General features: G+C 37.4%; 1 protein-coding gene across 1 annotated transcript in view; it reads right to left on the minus strand.

The window, feature by feature from the left end:
* ALiX (programmed cell death 6-interacting protein-like protein AliX) overlaps nt 1–16,227 on the minus strand; it is a 162,409-nt gene extending 146,182 nt beyond the window's left edge. Inside the window, exon 1 of the mRNA XM_083115790.1 lies at nt 15,998–16,227. Within this exon, the coding sequence (XP_082971916.1) occupies nt 15,998–16,194 (197 nt within the window). The 5' untranslated portion in view covers nt 16,195–16,227. The remainder of the gene's footprint in view (nt 1–15,997) is intronic.
* Between the last annotated feature and the right edge of the window lie 3,402 nt (nt 16,228–19,629).

Below are 19,629 nucleotides of genomic sequence, written 5' to 3' on the forward strand. Positions count from 1 at the left end.
ACATTAACAAATGAAAATTATATTAAAGAGGAAATAAAAAGTAGGCTTAATTCAGGAAATGCATGTTACTTCATTCTTCATAAACTTTTGTCTTCTCGTTTAATATCTAAGAAACTAAAAGTTAAAATATACAAAACAGTAATTTTGCCTGTAGTCTTATATGGGTGTGAAACTTGGTCCCTTACATTGAAAGAGAAACATAAATTGAGAGTATTTGAAAATAAGATCCTTAGGAAAATCTTGGACCTAAAAGGGATGAGGAGACAGGTGAGTGGAGAAGATAACATAATTTAGAACTACATAATTTGTATTCATGTCCAGATATTATTAGAATAATTAAATCAAGAAGACTTAGGTGGGCAGGCCATGTGGCACGAATGGGAGAGGAAAGAGGAGTTTACAGGATTCTTGTTGGGAAACCTAATGGTAAGAGACCTGTAGGAAGGCCAAGACGAAGATGGAGGGACAACGTTGAGATGGACCTAAAGGAAATCGGTAGGGATGGAAAAGAGTATATAGATCTTGCTCAAGATAGGGACAGATGGAAAGCCGTGTTGCTGCAGCCATGAACCTTTGGGTTTAAGAAGGCTAGAGAGTTAGTTAGTAATTTAGTGTAATATTCTGCAATTTTGTTATTATCATACAATTCTGATGTCGTGGTTTTGTAAAGTACATATCTTAATACACAGTTCCTTATTAACCTTAGACCAATAGCCCTTGGCCCGTCATAATTTATTGTCAGAACTTGGTGTTTTGAACAAAGCATGTTTTCCTGCATGTCTCCTTAAATGTATGTTCTTAACTTTCATATGCTGAGGTATGGTCCCGATGAGTCACATTTGTCATGCACAATGGAGGGGAGGGGGGTGCCATCATATATTTTAGAAGGGGTTAGTGACTACATAAATTTTACTTCTGCCATGGAGTTTTGTTAGTGCTGTGAGTTCAGGTGCCAAGCAGATAACGAGGCTCTGCAGGGTGTCTACTAAAATAACAAATCCAAAATTCTTTACTTTTTCTTGATCATTCTTTCCTTTTTCTTCACATTTTCCACTTTTTCTTAACATGTATTTAGGTACTTCTTATACTTAGGTATAGTTAGAAATTAAGAAAATATATATTTTTATTCAATGAAAACCCCTACCGCAAGGACGGTTAAGATGGAAACTGAAACTGTACTGTAACAAGAGATTTACACTTGCTTTAATTGTTAATGCATGTAAAAATTAATGCTTCAGACTTCATCCTGGATAGGATAGGCCACATTACTTTAACCTTTAGATGGCCGAGCAGGTTTACGAAAGGCTTTTCGGCTGGAATTTTAAATTTGAATACTCTTTGGAGGAAAATTGTTATAACTCTGGCACTATGGGAGCAATCTACTTCGGATAACTTTTGTTTTGCAGCTAAGACATCAGCGCATGCAACCGTGTACCATTCAGAATGCCGAACTGAGAAAGGGGGGCCTAGGGGGCATGACCCCCGAAATTCAATGGAAAAAACATAAAAATCTCGAGTTTGCCCCCTTTTCTCCCGCCAATTTGGGGAGACGGTGCGAACTTTAGTATTCCTTTCAAACAATGGAGATTCCAAAGAGAATGATGTTCCTGGGTGCCATACAAGTTGAATGATAAGCCAAAATGTGAAACTGTTTTTTTAAGAAAAATAGGTAATTTGCATATTGATCAGAAAATTGTTATAACTCTGGCACTATGGAAGCAATCTACTTCGGTTAAGTTTCGTTTTGCAGCTACATCAGCGCATGCAACCGTGTACAATTCATAATGCCAAAGTGAGGGAGGGGGGGGTTGTGGGTGGCGCACCCCCCGAATTTGAATGGAAAAAACATAAATATCTGTAGTTTGCCCCCTCTCCCCCCACAATTTTCAAGAGAAGGCCCAAACCTGAGTATTCCTTTCAAAGAATGGACGTTTCTCAAGAGAATGAAACTTGTTTCATGTTCCTGAGTGCCATACAAGTTGAATAACGAGCCAAAATGTGAAACTACGTTCGAAAATGTGACATGGATATGTTGCGGAGAGGGGGAGTCAGTCATCAATGTGAATTTCCCAGGCTTGGTCCAGAGCTGTGTCGGAGTTTCCACCCAAACATAAGAGTATGAAGGTCCAAAAAGCACATCCATTTCGTAATCGGCACCATGATACCATATGGCATCATCGGGCCAGTACGACCTTACTTTTCATGATACCTTATGGTATAATCGGGCCAGTAAATGTTAATATTTTTGCAAAACTTCATGCATAGAAGAATGTAATTCTAAAGAAACAAAGCGATAAAATCTTAACCACAACTCGATAAAACTTTAAATTTCCAAACATTCAATTTTTTTAATCCCAGTACAGGTATATAACAATGTAAATTCACTATACTGTAAAAAATATAACACCATTAAGCCTTGTTTCCATGATTATGAAAAACTAAATATGCTGACCAAGGCAGTAATTTATTTTATTAAAACGTTAGTTTATGTTTTTAATAAAATAAATTACTGCCTTGGTCAGTATATTTAGTTTTTGTAAAAAATAGCGAAAATTCTTGATCACAAGCATAATTTCTAGACTTTTTCATGACATTCTTGACTGGTAGACACCCTGCTCTGGCATCAGAACTCGCAGCCAATAAAATCCTCTGTGCCTAGATTATTTCGTGTAGAATTCATGTGTATTTATGATTGTCCTTTAAGTCATCTCATCATCATAATTAGTCACATGTGGAAGACAAGCAACATTAAATAAACAAAGTAAGTTGATGAATCAATAATAGTTGCAGAGGCCCGAGTGTCAATAAAAACTAATTACAGTAGGACATAATGTAATTTGAAATTAAAATCTAATCAATACTTATAAAATACTTTACATTTCAATATTAGAGAGCATTTTTTGCACTTATACTATTACAAAGAAAAATGTTTAATTTGCAAAATATCTTTTTTAAAATCAACTTTCTGATGCAATATTTAGGACAATAAATTTTGCATTTCCAGGACTGTATTAAGTAAGATCAACTGTAAATAAAAATATAAAGGTAAAAAAAACTAACAAAATAACATTTTTTAATCTCAATTATTGCTATGTACGAATGAGAAAAAAATATTCAGTTTTGAAAATGAGGAATGGTTTTGTAGATACATAACAAATAAAGTACTGTCATAAAATTTACGAGGGGTCATTGAACACATTTCTCCCAGTGTTCTATGGTTCAAGACAAAACCCCTTGAATCACTTCGTCACAAGCTCTAATTGAGGTGGTGAAAGAACCCCTTGATTTTTGATTCTCTGAAAAAAAAATTCATATCGGTTCACTTTCTGATACTAATAACAATTATTATTTTCCTATAGTTTACAGTTATTACAAGCATAAGAAAACAGTTTTTCGTTGTGACATTTCAGGAGAACACACGCTCCTTTCATCAGAGATTTATTTTCATTTTGACTAAAGATACAGTTATAACAATGGTTAGCAATTTTTTAAACAAAAACGAATCTCTTATATAATGGATGTTGTCAATGTTACATTGTTGTAATATAGCAACTTAACTGTGAAAAGAAGTAGTCTGTTTTATTTTTAAGTCAGATAATTTTATTTTTTGATCACATTATTTTTTTATATAAAATTATGAATCCCAAATATCATCAGGTAATTCAAATTCATCATTGTTTTCACAAAGTCTCTTATGCTTGTAATAACCGTAAACTATAGGAAAATAATAATTCTACAATGCAAGCAATGCGTACATACAAGAAAAACTACAAATAACAAAACTAATTCACAAATAAATTGGCAATGTGTGAATACAATTTAAGGAATAACGTTGAATATATTTGTGGGGTAATGGTTCTGAATGTTTAATGATTTTTGAGTATTTGGAAGTACAGTAAAACCTCGGAAATTCGGACCCTGATAAGCCAAACTTTGCTTAATCCAGACAGAAAAAAAAATTGCAATGTTTTAAATGTGGCTAGAAGTCTACAACAGAACTTCCCAAAAAAAAAAAGGCAGTCAACCACTGATGAAATTCTGTTTCCTGCAGACTTTGTACTGTACTGTATAGTGTATTTAAGCCTATTCCCCTTAAATACACCATAATAAACGTGTTTTTTTCCTATAAACAGAGTTTATAACCTTTAAACAGCCAATGGGTCATATATGACCCATGGTACCAATTACAACATTCACATGCTTTTAGGACCTTCTTACTTGTATGTGAGGTTGTAAACGCTGACAGATGTTGAGATAAGACTTTGAAATGTCATGTGGAAGTAAACCGACCCCCCCTTCTCTAATATGCAAATTAGCTATTTTTAGCCAAAATGCAGGATTGTACATATTGCGTCAAATTTCAGCCTGTATGAGAACTAGGGACTTGAAACAAGTTTCACTTTGTTGCAAAAGGTCTACTCTTTGAAAACAATGCAAAAGTTTGCGGCCTTTTTCCAAAATAACAGGAGAAGAGAGGGCGAACGAAAGATTTTTCTTTTCATTGAAAATTGGGGACTTGGCCCCTCCCAACCCAATTTTTCTCACTTGGGCTTTCTGAATTATACACGGTCGCGTGCTCCGATGTTTTTGCTCAAATAGTCTATATGAGATATAACGTTTTTCTGAAATAAGTGTAAAAATTTAAAAATCGCACGCAAAGGCCGCAGCGAGAGAGGGGTTACTTTCGAAAACTGTCTCGGCTGTTTAAAGGTTAATACACTTTCTCCCATTCTTTTAGGTTATTTCAGTTAATCCGGACTATCGTTAAACAGGTCAACTTATCCTCCCCCCCCCCCTCCACTAGTCCACATTAACAAGGTTTTACTGTACTTTAGACTAAACAGTTGTGGGAGTAAGTTTGAAAGTTGGACAAGCTAATTAGCATAGTTAAAAGTTTCACTAAGTAGTACTTACCGGAGAAATGATGATTTGAAAAGTAGCTTACGCAAAAATCGGCACATTGCGTCGAGAAGCCACTCTTGGTGCCCGGTTGTCTCAGACATGGGAGATTTCAGCAGATTTCATAAGATACTCTAAGGGGGTTTTGTACTTGGGACCAGATTTGTTACGTGATCAGGTGTTGGAAGCATTTACGGATGTTTTATTTATGTCAAGAAACCTAATATTGAGAGCATTTTGTTATGTAATACTCATAACTCCATGCAGTGAAGTGGACGACAGGAGCAGGCCATATACAAGACAAGAGTGAACAATGAATGGCTGCTCACAAACAAAAAATCTTATACGAGTGCATGGAAGGGAAAAATCGGTGTCGGCATCACTAAAACTCTGAAGTATGTGTTAACAGATATAAATAGAAACTGAACCATGCAAAAAATGCCTGTGTACCATGATTAATTCTGAATTATACAAGTGGATGCAAATATTTTCACACTTTTGAGGAACAGACGTTTACAAATTTACACAATTGTAATTCGTCTGTAATGCAAAATAAACATACATCTAAAGCCTATATCTTGAAAGCAGCTTGTGTAAAGCAAATTACTGAAGTTGTAACTATTGGAGTCTATTGTAATTGTTATTACTAGAGCCCGGATTTGTAAGCGAAATGCATATTCTTTTCCAGACTTGTAATGGTAAGGAGAAAGGTTATACTTCGTATTACATACCTTGATGAGCTATTTAACCCCTCCAGGGAACGCCGCCTTATAGTAGCACTGACCATGCGGGCGGAGGGGTTTGCGTGCTTTGTTGAGGCTGAGAGCTATGCCAGCGGAAGATTTTATACCAGCAGGGTCACCCATGCTGGACAGATCTCAGAAGAGAAGCCAGACTAAGGCATTCTACAACGTCCCATCTTACCTATTGTATCCTATCCCAATATTCCTACCTAGTCCCGTCCTCAGGGTTACGAGGGGGATGGAGCGGATTCCTCAGCCGTAGTGATGGCAACCGTTCTAAAGGAGCAAACCTGATACAAACCCTGGTCCCCAGGTTGGGGGTTGAGCATGGGGCTAACGACCCTATCCCATAAAACAAACATTGTTACGGAACTCAGAAACAATGATAGCCGGACGGATTCTATGGAAAGACACAAGCATGCTAAAGGACTACGTAAACGGAAGAATGATATATACCTGGCCACATGGAATGTTAGAACATTAAGTAAACCAGGTGCATTGCAAAACCTAAAGGAGGAAATGAAGAAATACACAATAATAGTAGCGGCATTGCAGGAGATCAGGTGGCAAGGAAATGGAATGTTATCTACTGGGGATTATACATTAATGTATAGTGGAAGCAGTGAAAGTACAAGACGTGGCACAGGATTCCTACTAAACAATAAATATAAAACTGTAGTAAAGAACTTCAAACCAATAAATGAGAGGCTATGTACGCTGAGAATGAAAGCCAAGTTCTTCAACATTACCTTAGTATGTGTACATGCCCCAACGGAAGAGGCAGAAGAAGATGAAAAGTATGGATTCTACCAGCAGCTGGATCAGGTAATCGATCGTATACCAAAACATGATATTAAGATAATAATGGGAGACTTTAATGCCAAGGTTGGATGCGAAGAAGCATTCCAAGACACTATAGGAAAGGAAAGTTTGCATGAAATTTCAAATGATAATGGTCTGAGACTGATAGATCTGGCTATGTGTAACTTAATGGTCATTAGAAGCACCTGGCATCAAAGGAAAAACGTGAGGAAAATGACATGCCTCTGATATACTACAAGTAGATAGCTGTCGAGGAGCAGACAGTGATTCGGACCATTATTTAGTATGCATTAAATACAGACAGAGAATAGCTACATATAGGGATGGAAGAAGAGCGAAGGTGACCTCAAGGTATGATGATGAGAAGTTAAAAAGACATGAAGCCATTGCCAAACAATTCCGTTTAATGGTAGGCAACCAACTTCAACAAAGAAGTCAAAGGTGGGAAAGCGAAAGTATTGAAAGGAAATGGAGTATAATAAAGGAGATCCTACATAAAACAGCACAGTAGTGCTGGGAGAGAAGACGAAGATCCGAAGAGGTAAATGGTTTGATGAGGAATGTAGAACAGCAATAAATGAAAGAAATGAGGCACGAAAGAGAATGCTTAATAGGAAAACCAGATATAACACAGAACAATATAGACTTAAAAGAAAGGAAGCAGACTGTGTGTGCAGGAGAAAGAAACGATGTTTTGAGAAAGAGTGGATTGAGGAACTTGAAGAATATAATAGTAATCAGCAAGTAAGGAAATTGTATATGAGGGTGAAGGATATAAGGAAAAGCTTCCAACCGAAGACAGCTTTCTGTAAAGACCAAGTAGGAAACCTAATAGGCAGGAAAAAATCTTAGAGAGATGGGCAGAATACTTCAGTCAGCTACTTAATGTGGAACATAGGTTCCAAGATCTAGAATTGAGTGATGAAGAGGAGTACCAGAGGAGGACCATGATGACGAAACCGGAACATCTCCAACACTAGAAGAAGTTAGAACAGCTATTAAGTCTCTTAAGAATAACAAAGCCCCAGGGATTGATAATATCACTGCTGAAATGGTTAAGAATGGAGGAAATCAACTAATAAAGTATATACACAAATTGTTATCTGATGTATGGGAACATGAACAGATGCCCGATCAATGGAGTATGGCAATAATCTGCCCTATACATAAAAAGAACGATAAAACCTGCTGTGAGAACTATAGAGGTATAGCCCTACTGAGCGTAATATACAAAGTGCTTGCAAAGATCCTAGCAGGAAGATTGTCACCACTGACTGAGGGAATAATAGGGGATTATCAGTGTGGTTTTAGACCAAACAGATCCACTACGAATCAAATCTTTATGGTCAGGCAGATAATGGAGAAATGTTATGAATATAACATTAATATTCATCAGTTATTTATAGACTTTAAGCAGGCATATGACAGTATCATACGAGGAAAATTGTATGAGGCAATGAAGGAGCTAGGGATCCCAAGCAAGCTAATAAGATTAACCAGAATGATGCTTAGGGGTACTAAATGCAAGGTGAAGATTGAAGGAGAGCTCACAAGGGAATTTGCAGTGAACCTAGGTTTGAGACAAGGAGATGTGCTATCTACGATGATATTCAATATAGCTTTAGAAAAGATCATGAGAAGAGTGGGTCAAGGGTGTTACCCAGGAGGAACTCTCTTCAACAGAGTGAACCAAAATCTAGTGTATGCTGATGACATTGATATGATGGCACGAAGATTGCAAGAAGTGAAGGAAGGACTGGAAAGATTGGAGAACACATCTAGTGAGATGGGACTCCGAATAAACCAACCCAAGACTAAATACATGTTCTCAGCGCGAAATATGGAATTCAGGGAAGGCCAACATATACAACTTAATGGAGGCACCTATGAAAAATGCAAAAGTTTTAAATATCTTGGAACATTAGTTACCATGGATAATAATATTAAGGAGGAAATAAAAGCAAGAATTGCAGCTGGTAATCGAAGCTATTTCTCACTGTTAAGAGTTTTCAAATCTCGCAGCCTGAGTAGAAATTTGAAAATCAAAGTATATCAGCTAGTCGTAAAGCCAGTGGTGACATATGGAGCAGAGACATGGACTTTTTCGCAAGCAGATGAAGAACTTTTGCGAAGATGGGAAAGAAGGATACTGAGGAAAATATACGGGCCAGTAAATGAGAATGGACAATGGCGAATAAGGAGAAACGATGAAATTAGAGCACTCTACAAAAAAACAGATATAGTTTCCGATATAAGAAGCATGAGACTGGGGTGGCTAGGACATGTGGAAAGAATGCCTGAAGACAGAGCGGTTAAAAAGGTCTATAAAGGGAGACCAGGAGGGAGAAGATTAAGAGGAATGCCAAGGAAAAGATGGTCGGAGGACGTTGAGGAGGACCTTAGGAGGATGGGAGTAGGACGGTTGAGACGTCGAGCAGAAGACAGAAGAGAATGGGCTATCATTGTGAGAGAGGCCAAGGCCCTTTAGGGGTTGTAGCAGCCAAGGAGTAAGTAAGTAAGTAAGTATGAGCTATTTAACTAAGGTTGAAAGTGCTTATCAATTCTTATTTCTGCAGGAAACGATTATGCTTGATTATTTTACGATTTTGGTTTAAAATAGCATATTTTACACAAATCTGTCATATTTCAATCCTATTTCAATCACACGACGGCATTGGGATGACAAGATCAATTCTTCTAAATAGCCGCATGGGAGAAACTGCATCCAAGAAAAGACACAGTACATCCAAAATCATTTATAACACACTCGAAATAATCCATTACAAAATTCGCAACATTTCTCGGGTCGATGAAATTTCAGTAACGTTGTCTTCAGAAACTCACGGTGTTGCTAAAATTGTGTCCGACAAGCTCAGTCAGGTATTACTGAAAAATCCCGGTTACAAAACACTGTCAAATTTATAAAAATATTTCTGGTGAAGATACAGACATTGAAGAGGAATTCACCGAAGAAGAACTGTGGTGTTTTTCACATGCGCCTGTGATGTCATGCTACGTGGAAAGAACATTTTCACTGTACAAATCATTTGTCACTGGCAGACACAGAAGCTTCACACAAGAAAATCTCAGGATGACCTTCCTTACATACTTTGAATAAGATAAGAGATGTAATAAACAAATGTTTTTTCAGATTTTCCTGTATTTGCTTATGCTTATTTTCTTTCATTTTTTGTGCTTATTAACTTGCTTATTTTACTGTTTGATTGTGCTTATAAATCCGGGCCCTAGTTATTACCAACAGGTAGGAACATATTGTAACCCTTCAGATAGTACGAGGGCCACTATTTATATTTTGAGCCTTGGCAACACTGATTGAAGTTAGGCGCGATTTGACGTTTGCACGAAATCGTCTGGCATTATTGACCATAACGTACTTCAAATGTTTTGTCAATAGCTTCATTTGTGTTGTTTATGTTGCCTTGGAGATTGCGCGACAACAATAAAATGGAATTAAGTCGTGAACATTTTCATGCGATGATTTTTTACGATTTTCGACGTGGATTATCAAGACAAGAGTGCATCGATCAACTTACTTCCACATTTGGCGATGAAGCCCCATCCTTTGCCACTGTGAAACGCTAGTATAACGAATTTAATCGTGGCCGCCATTCGCTCACCGACGACATTCGCGAAGGTCGTCCAAAATCAGTTGTTGTTCAAGAAAACATTGATGCTGTGCAAAACCTAATACTGCAAGATCGTCATGTGACATACTGTGAGATTGAGGCAACCATAGGCATTAGTTCCACCAGCATATATAAAATATTACATGATCATTTAGCTGTGAGAAAGGTATGTTCTCGTTGGATCCCACACAATTTGACAAAAACTCAAAAAGACGCTCGCGTCAATTGGTGCAAACAAATGCTCAATAAATACAATCGTGGTGCTTCAAAAGACGTATATAAGATTGTAACAGGTGACGAATCATGGATATATGCATATGAGCCGGAACGTAAACAGCAGTCGACTGTATGGGTGTTTCAAGATGAACCCAATCCAACAAAAGTTGTTCGCGCTCGAAGCACATCGAAACAAATGGTCGCCTGTTTTTTTCGGGAAAACTGGTCATGTGGCAACTGTGCCTTTAGAGGAACGTACAACGGTCAACTCTGAATGGTACGCAACAATTTGTTTGCCAGAGGTCTTCGGTCAAATACGGAAAACAAACAAATGCCGTCGGATCATTCTTCATAAAGACAATGCCAGCTGTCACACATCTCGTCTAACAACAGACTTTATGAACAGTCAAAAAATCGAATTGATGGGTCATCCACCGTACAGTCCTGATTTGGCACCCAATGACTTCTTCTTGTTCCCGAATGTCAAGAATAAATTGTGTGGACAACGCTTTTCGTCGGCGGAAGATGCCGTTGATGCGTTCAAAAACCATATTATGGAGGTGTCTCAAGAAGATTGGAAAAACTGCTTTGACAAATGGTTCGAACGAATGCAAAAGTGTATTGACCATAAAGGACAATACTTCGAAAACCAATAAAGCAGTTTTCAATGCAAAATTCCTGTTTTTTCATTGTTAGGCTCAAAATATAAATAGTGACCCTCGTATACTTCATTCGGACTCACTGACCAATTAGATGATTTTCCATGAGTATTTTATATTTTTGAAATTCCCTGAGACTTTCAGGTCCTCCAGGGGTGTGGGAACTCTGCACTTTGTCATGGAGGCCAGCTCTTACACATGAAGTTAATTCAGACAATGCACAACAACACAAATAAGTACAATAATGTCATATAACAAAAATTCTGAGAACTTTATTTCTGGGTAAGTTAGATCAGACATCTAAGTTCATTTTAATAATACTTGTGTTGGTGTTGCATCTCTCCCTTTCAATGATAATTCTAATTTTAGTAAACTATGTTTTCGGTCCAAAAAACTTTATTAATTTAATAGTGTACTAAAACATGGGTAAATTTCTCGTATCGGACAAATGGCTGAAATTTGCTATACTGGATCCGCACTTAGAAGGAACTGTACGGTAAACAAATGCACGTGTATGAATACAGTGTTGCCAACCAATAACTGCAGAATATAGCGAATTCTTACAGTGTGTAGGGTTCTACATTATACTGTAGAAATGCTTTTTATGGATAATCACCATAATCACAATGTGGACATGTCATACCCTATTTGTTGCTAGTTTTCATAAAATAAAGAATACAACTTTTCCTCCTCACTTCCCTCACAAGAAAAGTCATTTTTTGAATGGCCAGTTCTTTCCGAGTGTTATCTTTGTATATCCGTAGGTTTATTAAATATATATATGTAGTATAAACATATTCACATAACTAGAGTAGTTTTGCATACATTTTTAGAGTTTTCCAAATTTCACGCAAATTGGACAAAAATTGTAAGAGAATTTGAAAAAAAAATCCAATATCGTGGATCCGCGATTTTCTCTTTTTATGCTATCAAAAAATGAAGTAGACCCTGTCTTGCAATGGACGTAGAGAATATATGTGCAGAATTTAGTCTAATTTACTCAAAAATCGTAAGAGGTTTGACGAATCGAAAATTATCAACGAAATGGAACTGCAGCCATTTTATTTCTTCGATTTTTCAAAATTTTGAAAATCTAGCATCATATTTACAAACAGCGACGTAGAGAACATTCGAATAGGAACATCTGCAACAATATCACAAGGATTAATACTGCTGTTAAAGAAAATAAATAAACAAATGAAAAATAGGTCACTTCCGTGTCTATTTTTGAATGAAGTCAAATAAGTATGATACTACTGTGCAAATATCTGAAAGCCATTATTGTCACCAATGCAGGACCAAAAAGGTCAAAACAGCTAATTTTAGCAAAAGAATAGGTGGATTGGCAACACTTCTCGTTGAGTCTGCTTGAACAACAGACCCTGCCACGCGCAACAAAATATAGTCCACTTTCTGACTTGCAAGAATAGAACATTCCTTCAACACAATTGTAATTATCGTACTCTAGAATTATCATAACCAATATTTAGTATGTAAATGAACTCCAGGTTCACATAAATACACAAGACGTGACAATTTTTTACTCTGGGTACAACACACATGCGTAAAGGCTGGGCAGGCAGGAGGGAATTTCAATTTGTGCAAGATGGATGTTCGCGTTGGCTACGTTAAACACTGCAGCGGGAAACCGTTCAAAAGCGGTGAGAAACAAATTGTATTGAATGTGTTCGCAAAGTTTTGCGAGAAATATCCAACTTTCGTTATCCAGGAGAGTGTAAAATCTGCGTGCAGCGAGGTTCTAAATAAGGGCATTTTAACAACACCAGGGAAAAAGCGTCAACGTCAAAAGCCTGTGTTACAAGTTCAGTGCGATGAGTTTGCGAGGATCCGTCGTAAGGTTCATCACTTTTTGGAGAGGAACGAAGCGCCAACAATAAATATAGTGTTGGTGAGTGTGAATAGTGATCCGGAACTGCCGAACCTTAAGAAAACAAGTTTCCACACACTTCTGAAAGAAATCAGCTTCGAGTTTGTGCAACGCAACAGAAAAAATATTATTGTTGACCGAGAAGACATATTGTTGTGGCGCCGGAACTACCTGAGGAAAATACGCGAATACAGGCGGGAGGGGCGAAAGTTGTATTTCCTTGATGAAACGTGGGTGAATGAAGGTCATACTGTTTCTAAGGTGTGGGTAGATTCTGCTGTAAAATCTAAAAAACAGGCTTTCCTCTCAGGATTAACCACAGGGCTAAGAAACCCGACCGGCAAAGGCAGACGCCTTATCGTATTGGAGAAAGAAGAGGAACGCTTCTGGGAATCAGATTACATGTGCAACACGGTTGTTGACCGACTTGTTATCAATCCAGCTGATAGCAGTAGCGGCGGCACCAACAGTGAAGGGGAGGAATCTATGGAAGGAATCGACTTTCTATCTGACTCTGCTTAGGCAGTAAAACACTTTTATATCTTCAAATTAAATTCTTAGGTACAGAAGTTCAGCTTACCTTGTGAATAGTTATAGTTTTCCTTTTTATTTAATTTCTCGTAGCTTGTAACATTGCTTTCGCGACAACTTTCTCTCACACGTGGTGGAAGCAGCAGAAGCTTTACGATCATCCAATCGCTGAAGCCTGGCGGAGTAATACCTTTGCCCTTGTGTTTACAGTGCAGTCCCTTCTAAGCGTGGAAAAGGTATAGTTCTTTTAATTTCAATATTCATACTTAAGTATTCTGCATTGAGAAACATTGTTGAAGGTGGCATTTCACTTATTTGATGGAAATAAGCTCTATTTGCGACATATCGAGTAAGTTCTTAGTTTCTTTTTGCCTCCGGTAACACGCAAAATGGCGGTCACAGTTTCACTACCACACTCGGCATGCAGTGTTTCCACCACACTGCACCAAAAAATACCTACGTAGCCCCAGAAACCATTGACGCATAGCCCCACGAACCATTCATACATAGCCCCACGAACCATTTCCGGTAAGGTTAGGTTAGGTAGGGTCCCTATAGGTTACAATAGTGAAAAATTGGTTTCGAAAAAAATATACGTAGCCCCACAAACCATTTGCGGAAACGTACCTTCTTCAATTACAAAAACACATGTTTGGAAACACCGAATGGGATTACGTCATCACACACAGGCTACATCCACCTGGAAGTAAATGGATGCAAGAGCTTTCGTGCATCGGTCACACATTTATATTGAAAAATAAATGATTTACCGGCAAAATTCAAAGAACGATGCGAGAAAACACTTCCCTGAACTTCCAGAAGTATAAAGAAACTGCATTCAGTAAGTAATTTCTCCCGTAAATTTGATAAAACCCTTACGAGAAATTTACCTTTTTTTTAATGAAGATTGTGTGTTGCAAATAGTGAAGAACAAAATTCTGGAGCGCGGAAAGAAGTATTTCCGACTGTACAGCAGTTTCAAGTTGAGATGCAGCCATTTGAAGTTGTGAGGTGAAAGTCTACTTGCGACCATGTTAGTTCTGTAGCACCCATACCGATGGATATATGTAAAAGTCGGCTTTTCAGGGCTATACCCCAAGAAATTTCATAAAAATTGCTGCAAATTTCCCACCGATTCCGGACTGCACCCCTGGGGTAATTAACCTACCGCCCCCTGCAGAGTTTTAGTGATTACTTAAGATTTTATCCAATATATGCTTTCGTGGTTAGGTTAGGCAGGCCAGGTTTGGTTCTCTTAGCATTAAAATAAAGCTCCCTACATGCATTCTTCTACGCTTCAGATTTACTTGTACATTCTATGATATTTACTGTCGCTTGTCAACGAACACCTTGTCCATGGGAAGCACACATGCTTGCAAAAGGTAATTTTTAAGCTTTTCTCTTCAACATAAGTAACTAATTTTTTAATCCAAAGAGCGCTCATTACTTTAAGGAAGGTTCAAATTTTGTGTGACAATGATTTCCAAAATTCTACGATAATTAGTCCTTACAAGAAGAATTTGTGGTACCAGTTTCATAGATCGGTGACACATTAAAATCGGATATCTTGTGTTTCGCATTGTTTGTACTTACCAATTGTGTATTGCGGAACATAGTTCAAGGTGCCATTATGCTTCTTACACGAAAACAAACACAATTTTTCACATAGAGAGTAATTTTTATTCCTTTTTTCGCTTCCTTAACACACAATATGGCGGGCAAAACTTGAATACCATAGTGGGTATGCAGTGTTTCCAACCTTCTTCACAGAAAAATACCTACTATCGTGTTCGCCACGTGTGCAAATTGTATATTATGCACGGGTAGCTGACGGATAGCCCCACGAATCATTCCGATAAGCTTAGGTTAGGCAAGCATAGTTAAAAAAGGGGGGTTGGAAACACTGACAGGGGGTTATGTCATCAAACGTACGCAGGATTCGGTTCACGTAGGGGAAGCATGTATGCACGAATGTAGGTATTTTTCGGTGAAGAAGGTTGAAACACTGCATACCCACTCCAAATCGACAAAACACAAGCACGACACGGGATGATCCATGACGAGTGCACGCCATACTGTGATACCCAAACGGAACAAGAAGACAAATAATGACTCGTAATATGAAAATTTTATGGAAAAAGGCATAACTTCACTTTAAAGAATCTTCCAAAATGCACATTAGGTAAGTATCAATCCTAAAATTAACGAAATAAACGAGTGCGAGGTGTTCGGGCGATATCGCATAATTACCATTTTGACTTATGCAAAATTGGACAAATTATTACATTACAAAAAAAAGTTAGATTATGTTCTAACCACTTAATGTGTTCTTCAAATATAATCAATGAGGCAAAAAACACAATGTAAAAATTTGGAAGTATTTCCACATTATACGTAATAGGTGATGTCAGCAAGTTATTTTGGGCTCATGCCTAGCGTGATTAGAAATGTCAGATCGCGAACTACGAACACCGTAATGACTCCACAGGGAGAGAATGAAGTTTTCAAAAATGCATTTAATAATACAAGCATAACAAAGAACATTTCTTCCGTATGACTCATCGTCACACAATTATATTGCACTATACATACCTGTATACTACGTTCAACGAACTTTCGTACTTCTCGAATACACGCCAAATGGCATTACTTCTTAATTTACCGAATTCTGCTATTGCTTCATTGTAATCTTCAGTTGTCCTGTACACAGATAAAATTAAATTTTTCAGGGGTTTTGTCACGTCAACATCGGATGGTTTCTTCAACGGTACCGCTAAAAGCTCAGCCATTTCTTCTTGTGCACACAGATAACTGCAGTTTCAAGTTTCAGATAGGCTGTGGACGTACAGACACAGGTTCCCCAACTTCCCCCAAGAATTTTTTTTTACAGGAGGGAATTTTTCTTGACGGAAAGGGAAATTTCATAAATGGATTATTTTCTTTTACTCGAGTTTTTGTTCCATCTGGAAATAAATATGAAAGACGAATGTACGCGTTCCCATGAAGCGATGAACGGAAGCTGTACACCTTTCTTGGCTATTTGTTCGCGTCCCCAAGAGGAGAGTTAATGGGTGTCATAACCCCATCACTTTGGGAAACAATTATATAATTATATTTCTCTGGGCTTTTGGCTACTATTTCAAGAAAGAAAGAACGCCAAAGGCAGGAGAAGAACAAGACAAGGGATGGCCACTTAAAAATGTATAAGTAACCCCTTCTTCCGAAAGGATTGGGCACCAATCTTCGTAAAATTGTAATAGTCCGCTAATAATAATAGTAATAACTATTGCTTGATGTTGATCATATTTGCAAAAGGATTACTAATTATTATTATTATCATTAAACAATTTACAATTAGTCAATAAAATATTTCCTTTTAATTTTAAACAATCTCATGGTGTATATCAATGTGTAATTATATTAAGAAAACAATTATTATTTATTTCGTTTAGTGTACAGTGGGATCCATGAGTATTACTGTGCAAATTGTCCATCACCATGTTCGTGCACTTTATTTGACCAAATAAGAGCTTCAAGAATTAAAAGAAAACTCAAAACAAGCTGTTGACAACTTCTGCACCAGCATACATAAAAATCCATCACTTAAAAACACATAGGATGTAAGAGAAAAATTAATGAAAATAGTCATGGACAATTTGCAGGGTAATACTCATGGATCTCACTGTACAAGTACATTCATATTTGAATATTCAACTTTTGAAAAAAAAATATCAAAATGTATGTATTATTTTTTTACTTTTTGAGACTAATTATTGCCTCTGAAATATGCTAGGCTTGGAAAAGTGTAACATTATTGTAATTGAAGAACATGTAACCATCCATTATAAATAAGCAAATATTTTTTTTCAAAATTCATCCAAGCAGCCATAATAATGATAATAATTTAGTGAAATGAATGACTGCTGATTTGGTAATTCAGGAATGGCCAACTTAAACTACAGGGCCCACAGGCTGCATACAGTTCCGCCCGCAAGGTCTTCTAGTGTCCCTTGAATTATTTCATTTAATTTCTTGATTCACTGTTGCAAAGTTATCGTTGATTATGTACTATCTACAAATTGACTTTGCAAGACATGTTGCTTCCATGATTGCTGTGAGTGTACGTTTTCCTTCTGCGATTAAATCTACTCCGAGAACTTGACTGAGTGATGCACACCTCAGTGATTTGTTTCTGTTGTCTTGTCCTGTAAAAATGAGTTTGAAGAACTGGTTAGTTCTCATGGGCATTCACAGTGTTCACATTAAGAACAATCATTACAGATCTGAAGAAAAACGTTAGAGGTCAAAACTTTCCTTCATAAACACTTTGCGTTTCTGCCACTTTTGGCTAATTGCAAAAATGAGGATGGATGATAAGATGAAGTAGAAGACAATCACAAATGCACATGGACAGCATAGATAGGGGATTACACAGACCATGGGTCCAGATCATAGGCGTAGCTACGGGGTGTGCCTAGGCACACCCTAATGGGCTTCTTTATCAAAGAGAATTAAAGACAGATATTTCAATAAGAGAGAAAATAAGCAGAAGTTTGTAAGAAGTTGAAAAGGTCATTACTTGGTACAAACGTGTGCATTATCGCTGATGAAACGTGTGTCTATAGATTTTCGATTATTTGATGTCATTGGAGAAGGAAGATATTTACTGCATTCTACTCTGTACTGCAGCGCCCTTCTTCTATACCTGCCACAAGCTGCACGTGTGGGAGAGCTTTCTCCAAGCTTACCCAAGTTAAAACTAAATTAAGAGCAACTCAGAAGCAGGATAGATTGGAAGCCCTGCTCTTGCTATTTGTGGAACAGGAAAAAGCTAAGTCTATTGATGTAAATGAAGTTATTGATGAGTTTAAGAACATTGTACCTCTTGACAGACGTCTCTTGTTATAGATGACGTGTATTTTGATGTATTTGTTTGTAAAATTTATGAGCATTTTGTGTGTGTGTAATTTCTATGCAATTTGATTTTTTCCTACTACATATATTCAGAAATTTTCAACTCTGTCATTTAGTGAATTTATATTCCTTTACAAACATCAGTGCAGTTAAAGAGCCAAGTGATTGTGTTGCAAAATATGTTATTAAAAAGGTACAAGACCTCATTTTTTTCTTTGTGTACACCCAAATATAAAGTTCTAGCTATGCCTATGGTCCAGATGGCAGAGCCTCATTAGTCTGTAAATTGCATTCCAGGGTGTACTACATGGAAGGGAGGTTGGCATTTGAGTGTCTTCAGGAAGGGTCAGCCCTTACACTCCAATTCTTGATTACGAACAATAGCAGTAGTGTCAAGGGATGGTTGTAGTGTGTTTGTAATAGGGTTGTTAAGTAAGTTTAATTATAATATTGTTAATATAACGATCAACAACTAAACAGTATAATTTTATGTTCCATTCATTTAAACATTGTTTATTCAATAAGTGTAATGAAGCAAATCTTGGGGGGGAGGATGGACTGACTATATAGGCATGATATATTCTTTGAGAGCATCAATTTCATCATATCATCAGTCATCCTCACCTTCGCAATTATCCAAAAGCAGGACTGTAGCTAGAATTTTTCCAGGGGGGGGAAGGCTCATCCCTTCAGGAAGCCTCATCTAAAGGCAAAAAAGTGGGGGGTAGAAACCCTGAAGATTAATTTATCAGTATATTACAACTTATACAAGATATTTAATCCTGCTATGAAAGTAAAATTAATTACCACTGTACACTATTTCCAACAAAATATTTGTAAATTTTGGGGAGGGGGGGTTCAGTTCCCAGAGGCCACCCCATGGCTACGTGCCTGGCCAAAAGTGGCACAAAAGCAAATTGAATAAGTAATGGAATTTGTAAGGTCTGTGTTCCAAAATGACAAAAGCATCCTGCCCCAGTAATATGTCCTCCTTGTATCAGTGACGTGAGGTGACGTCGACACTTGGAGTAGCAGTCAGTGGCTTGCTCAAGCGGGGGTTAGGGCCCTTTAGGGCCCAGTATTCCTAAAAATAGAACGTCAAAAACAGGAAAAGATTGCAAAATGATGAATGAGTATTAAAAAAGTACACGTAACCCCCACCCCATTTGAAAATAAAAATAAAAATTGATTTGACTACTAAGTGAGAGATCCTGGGTTTGAATCTTGGCTTGGCCATGGGTATTCTTTGAGTGTGTCCCTTCATCAATTATATTGTATTACCTTCGCGATTAGCCAAAAGTGGCGGAAAA

Source organism: Lepisma saccharinum (genome assembly GCF_977018435.1).
Source record: "Lepisma saccharinum chromosome 15 unlocalized genomic scaffold, izLepSacc3.1 SUPER_15_unloc_1, whole genome shotgun sequence".
NCBI classification, from domain to species: domain Eukaryota; kingdom Metazoa; phylum Arthropoda; class Insecta; order Zygentoma; family Lepismatidae; genus Lepisma; species Lepisma saccharinum.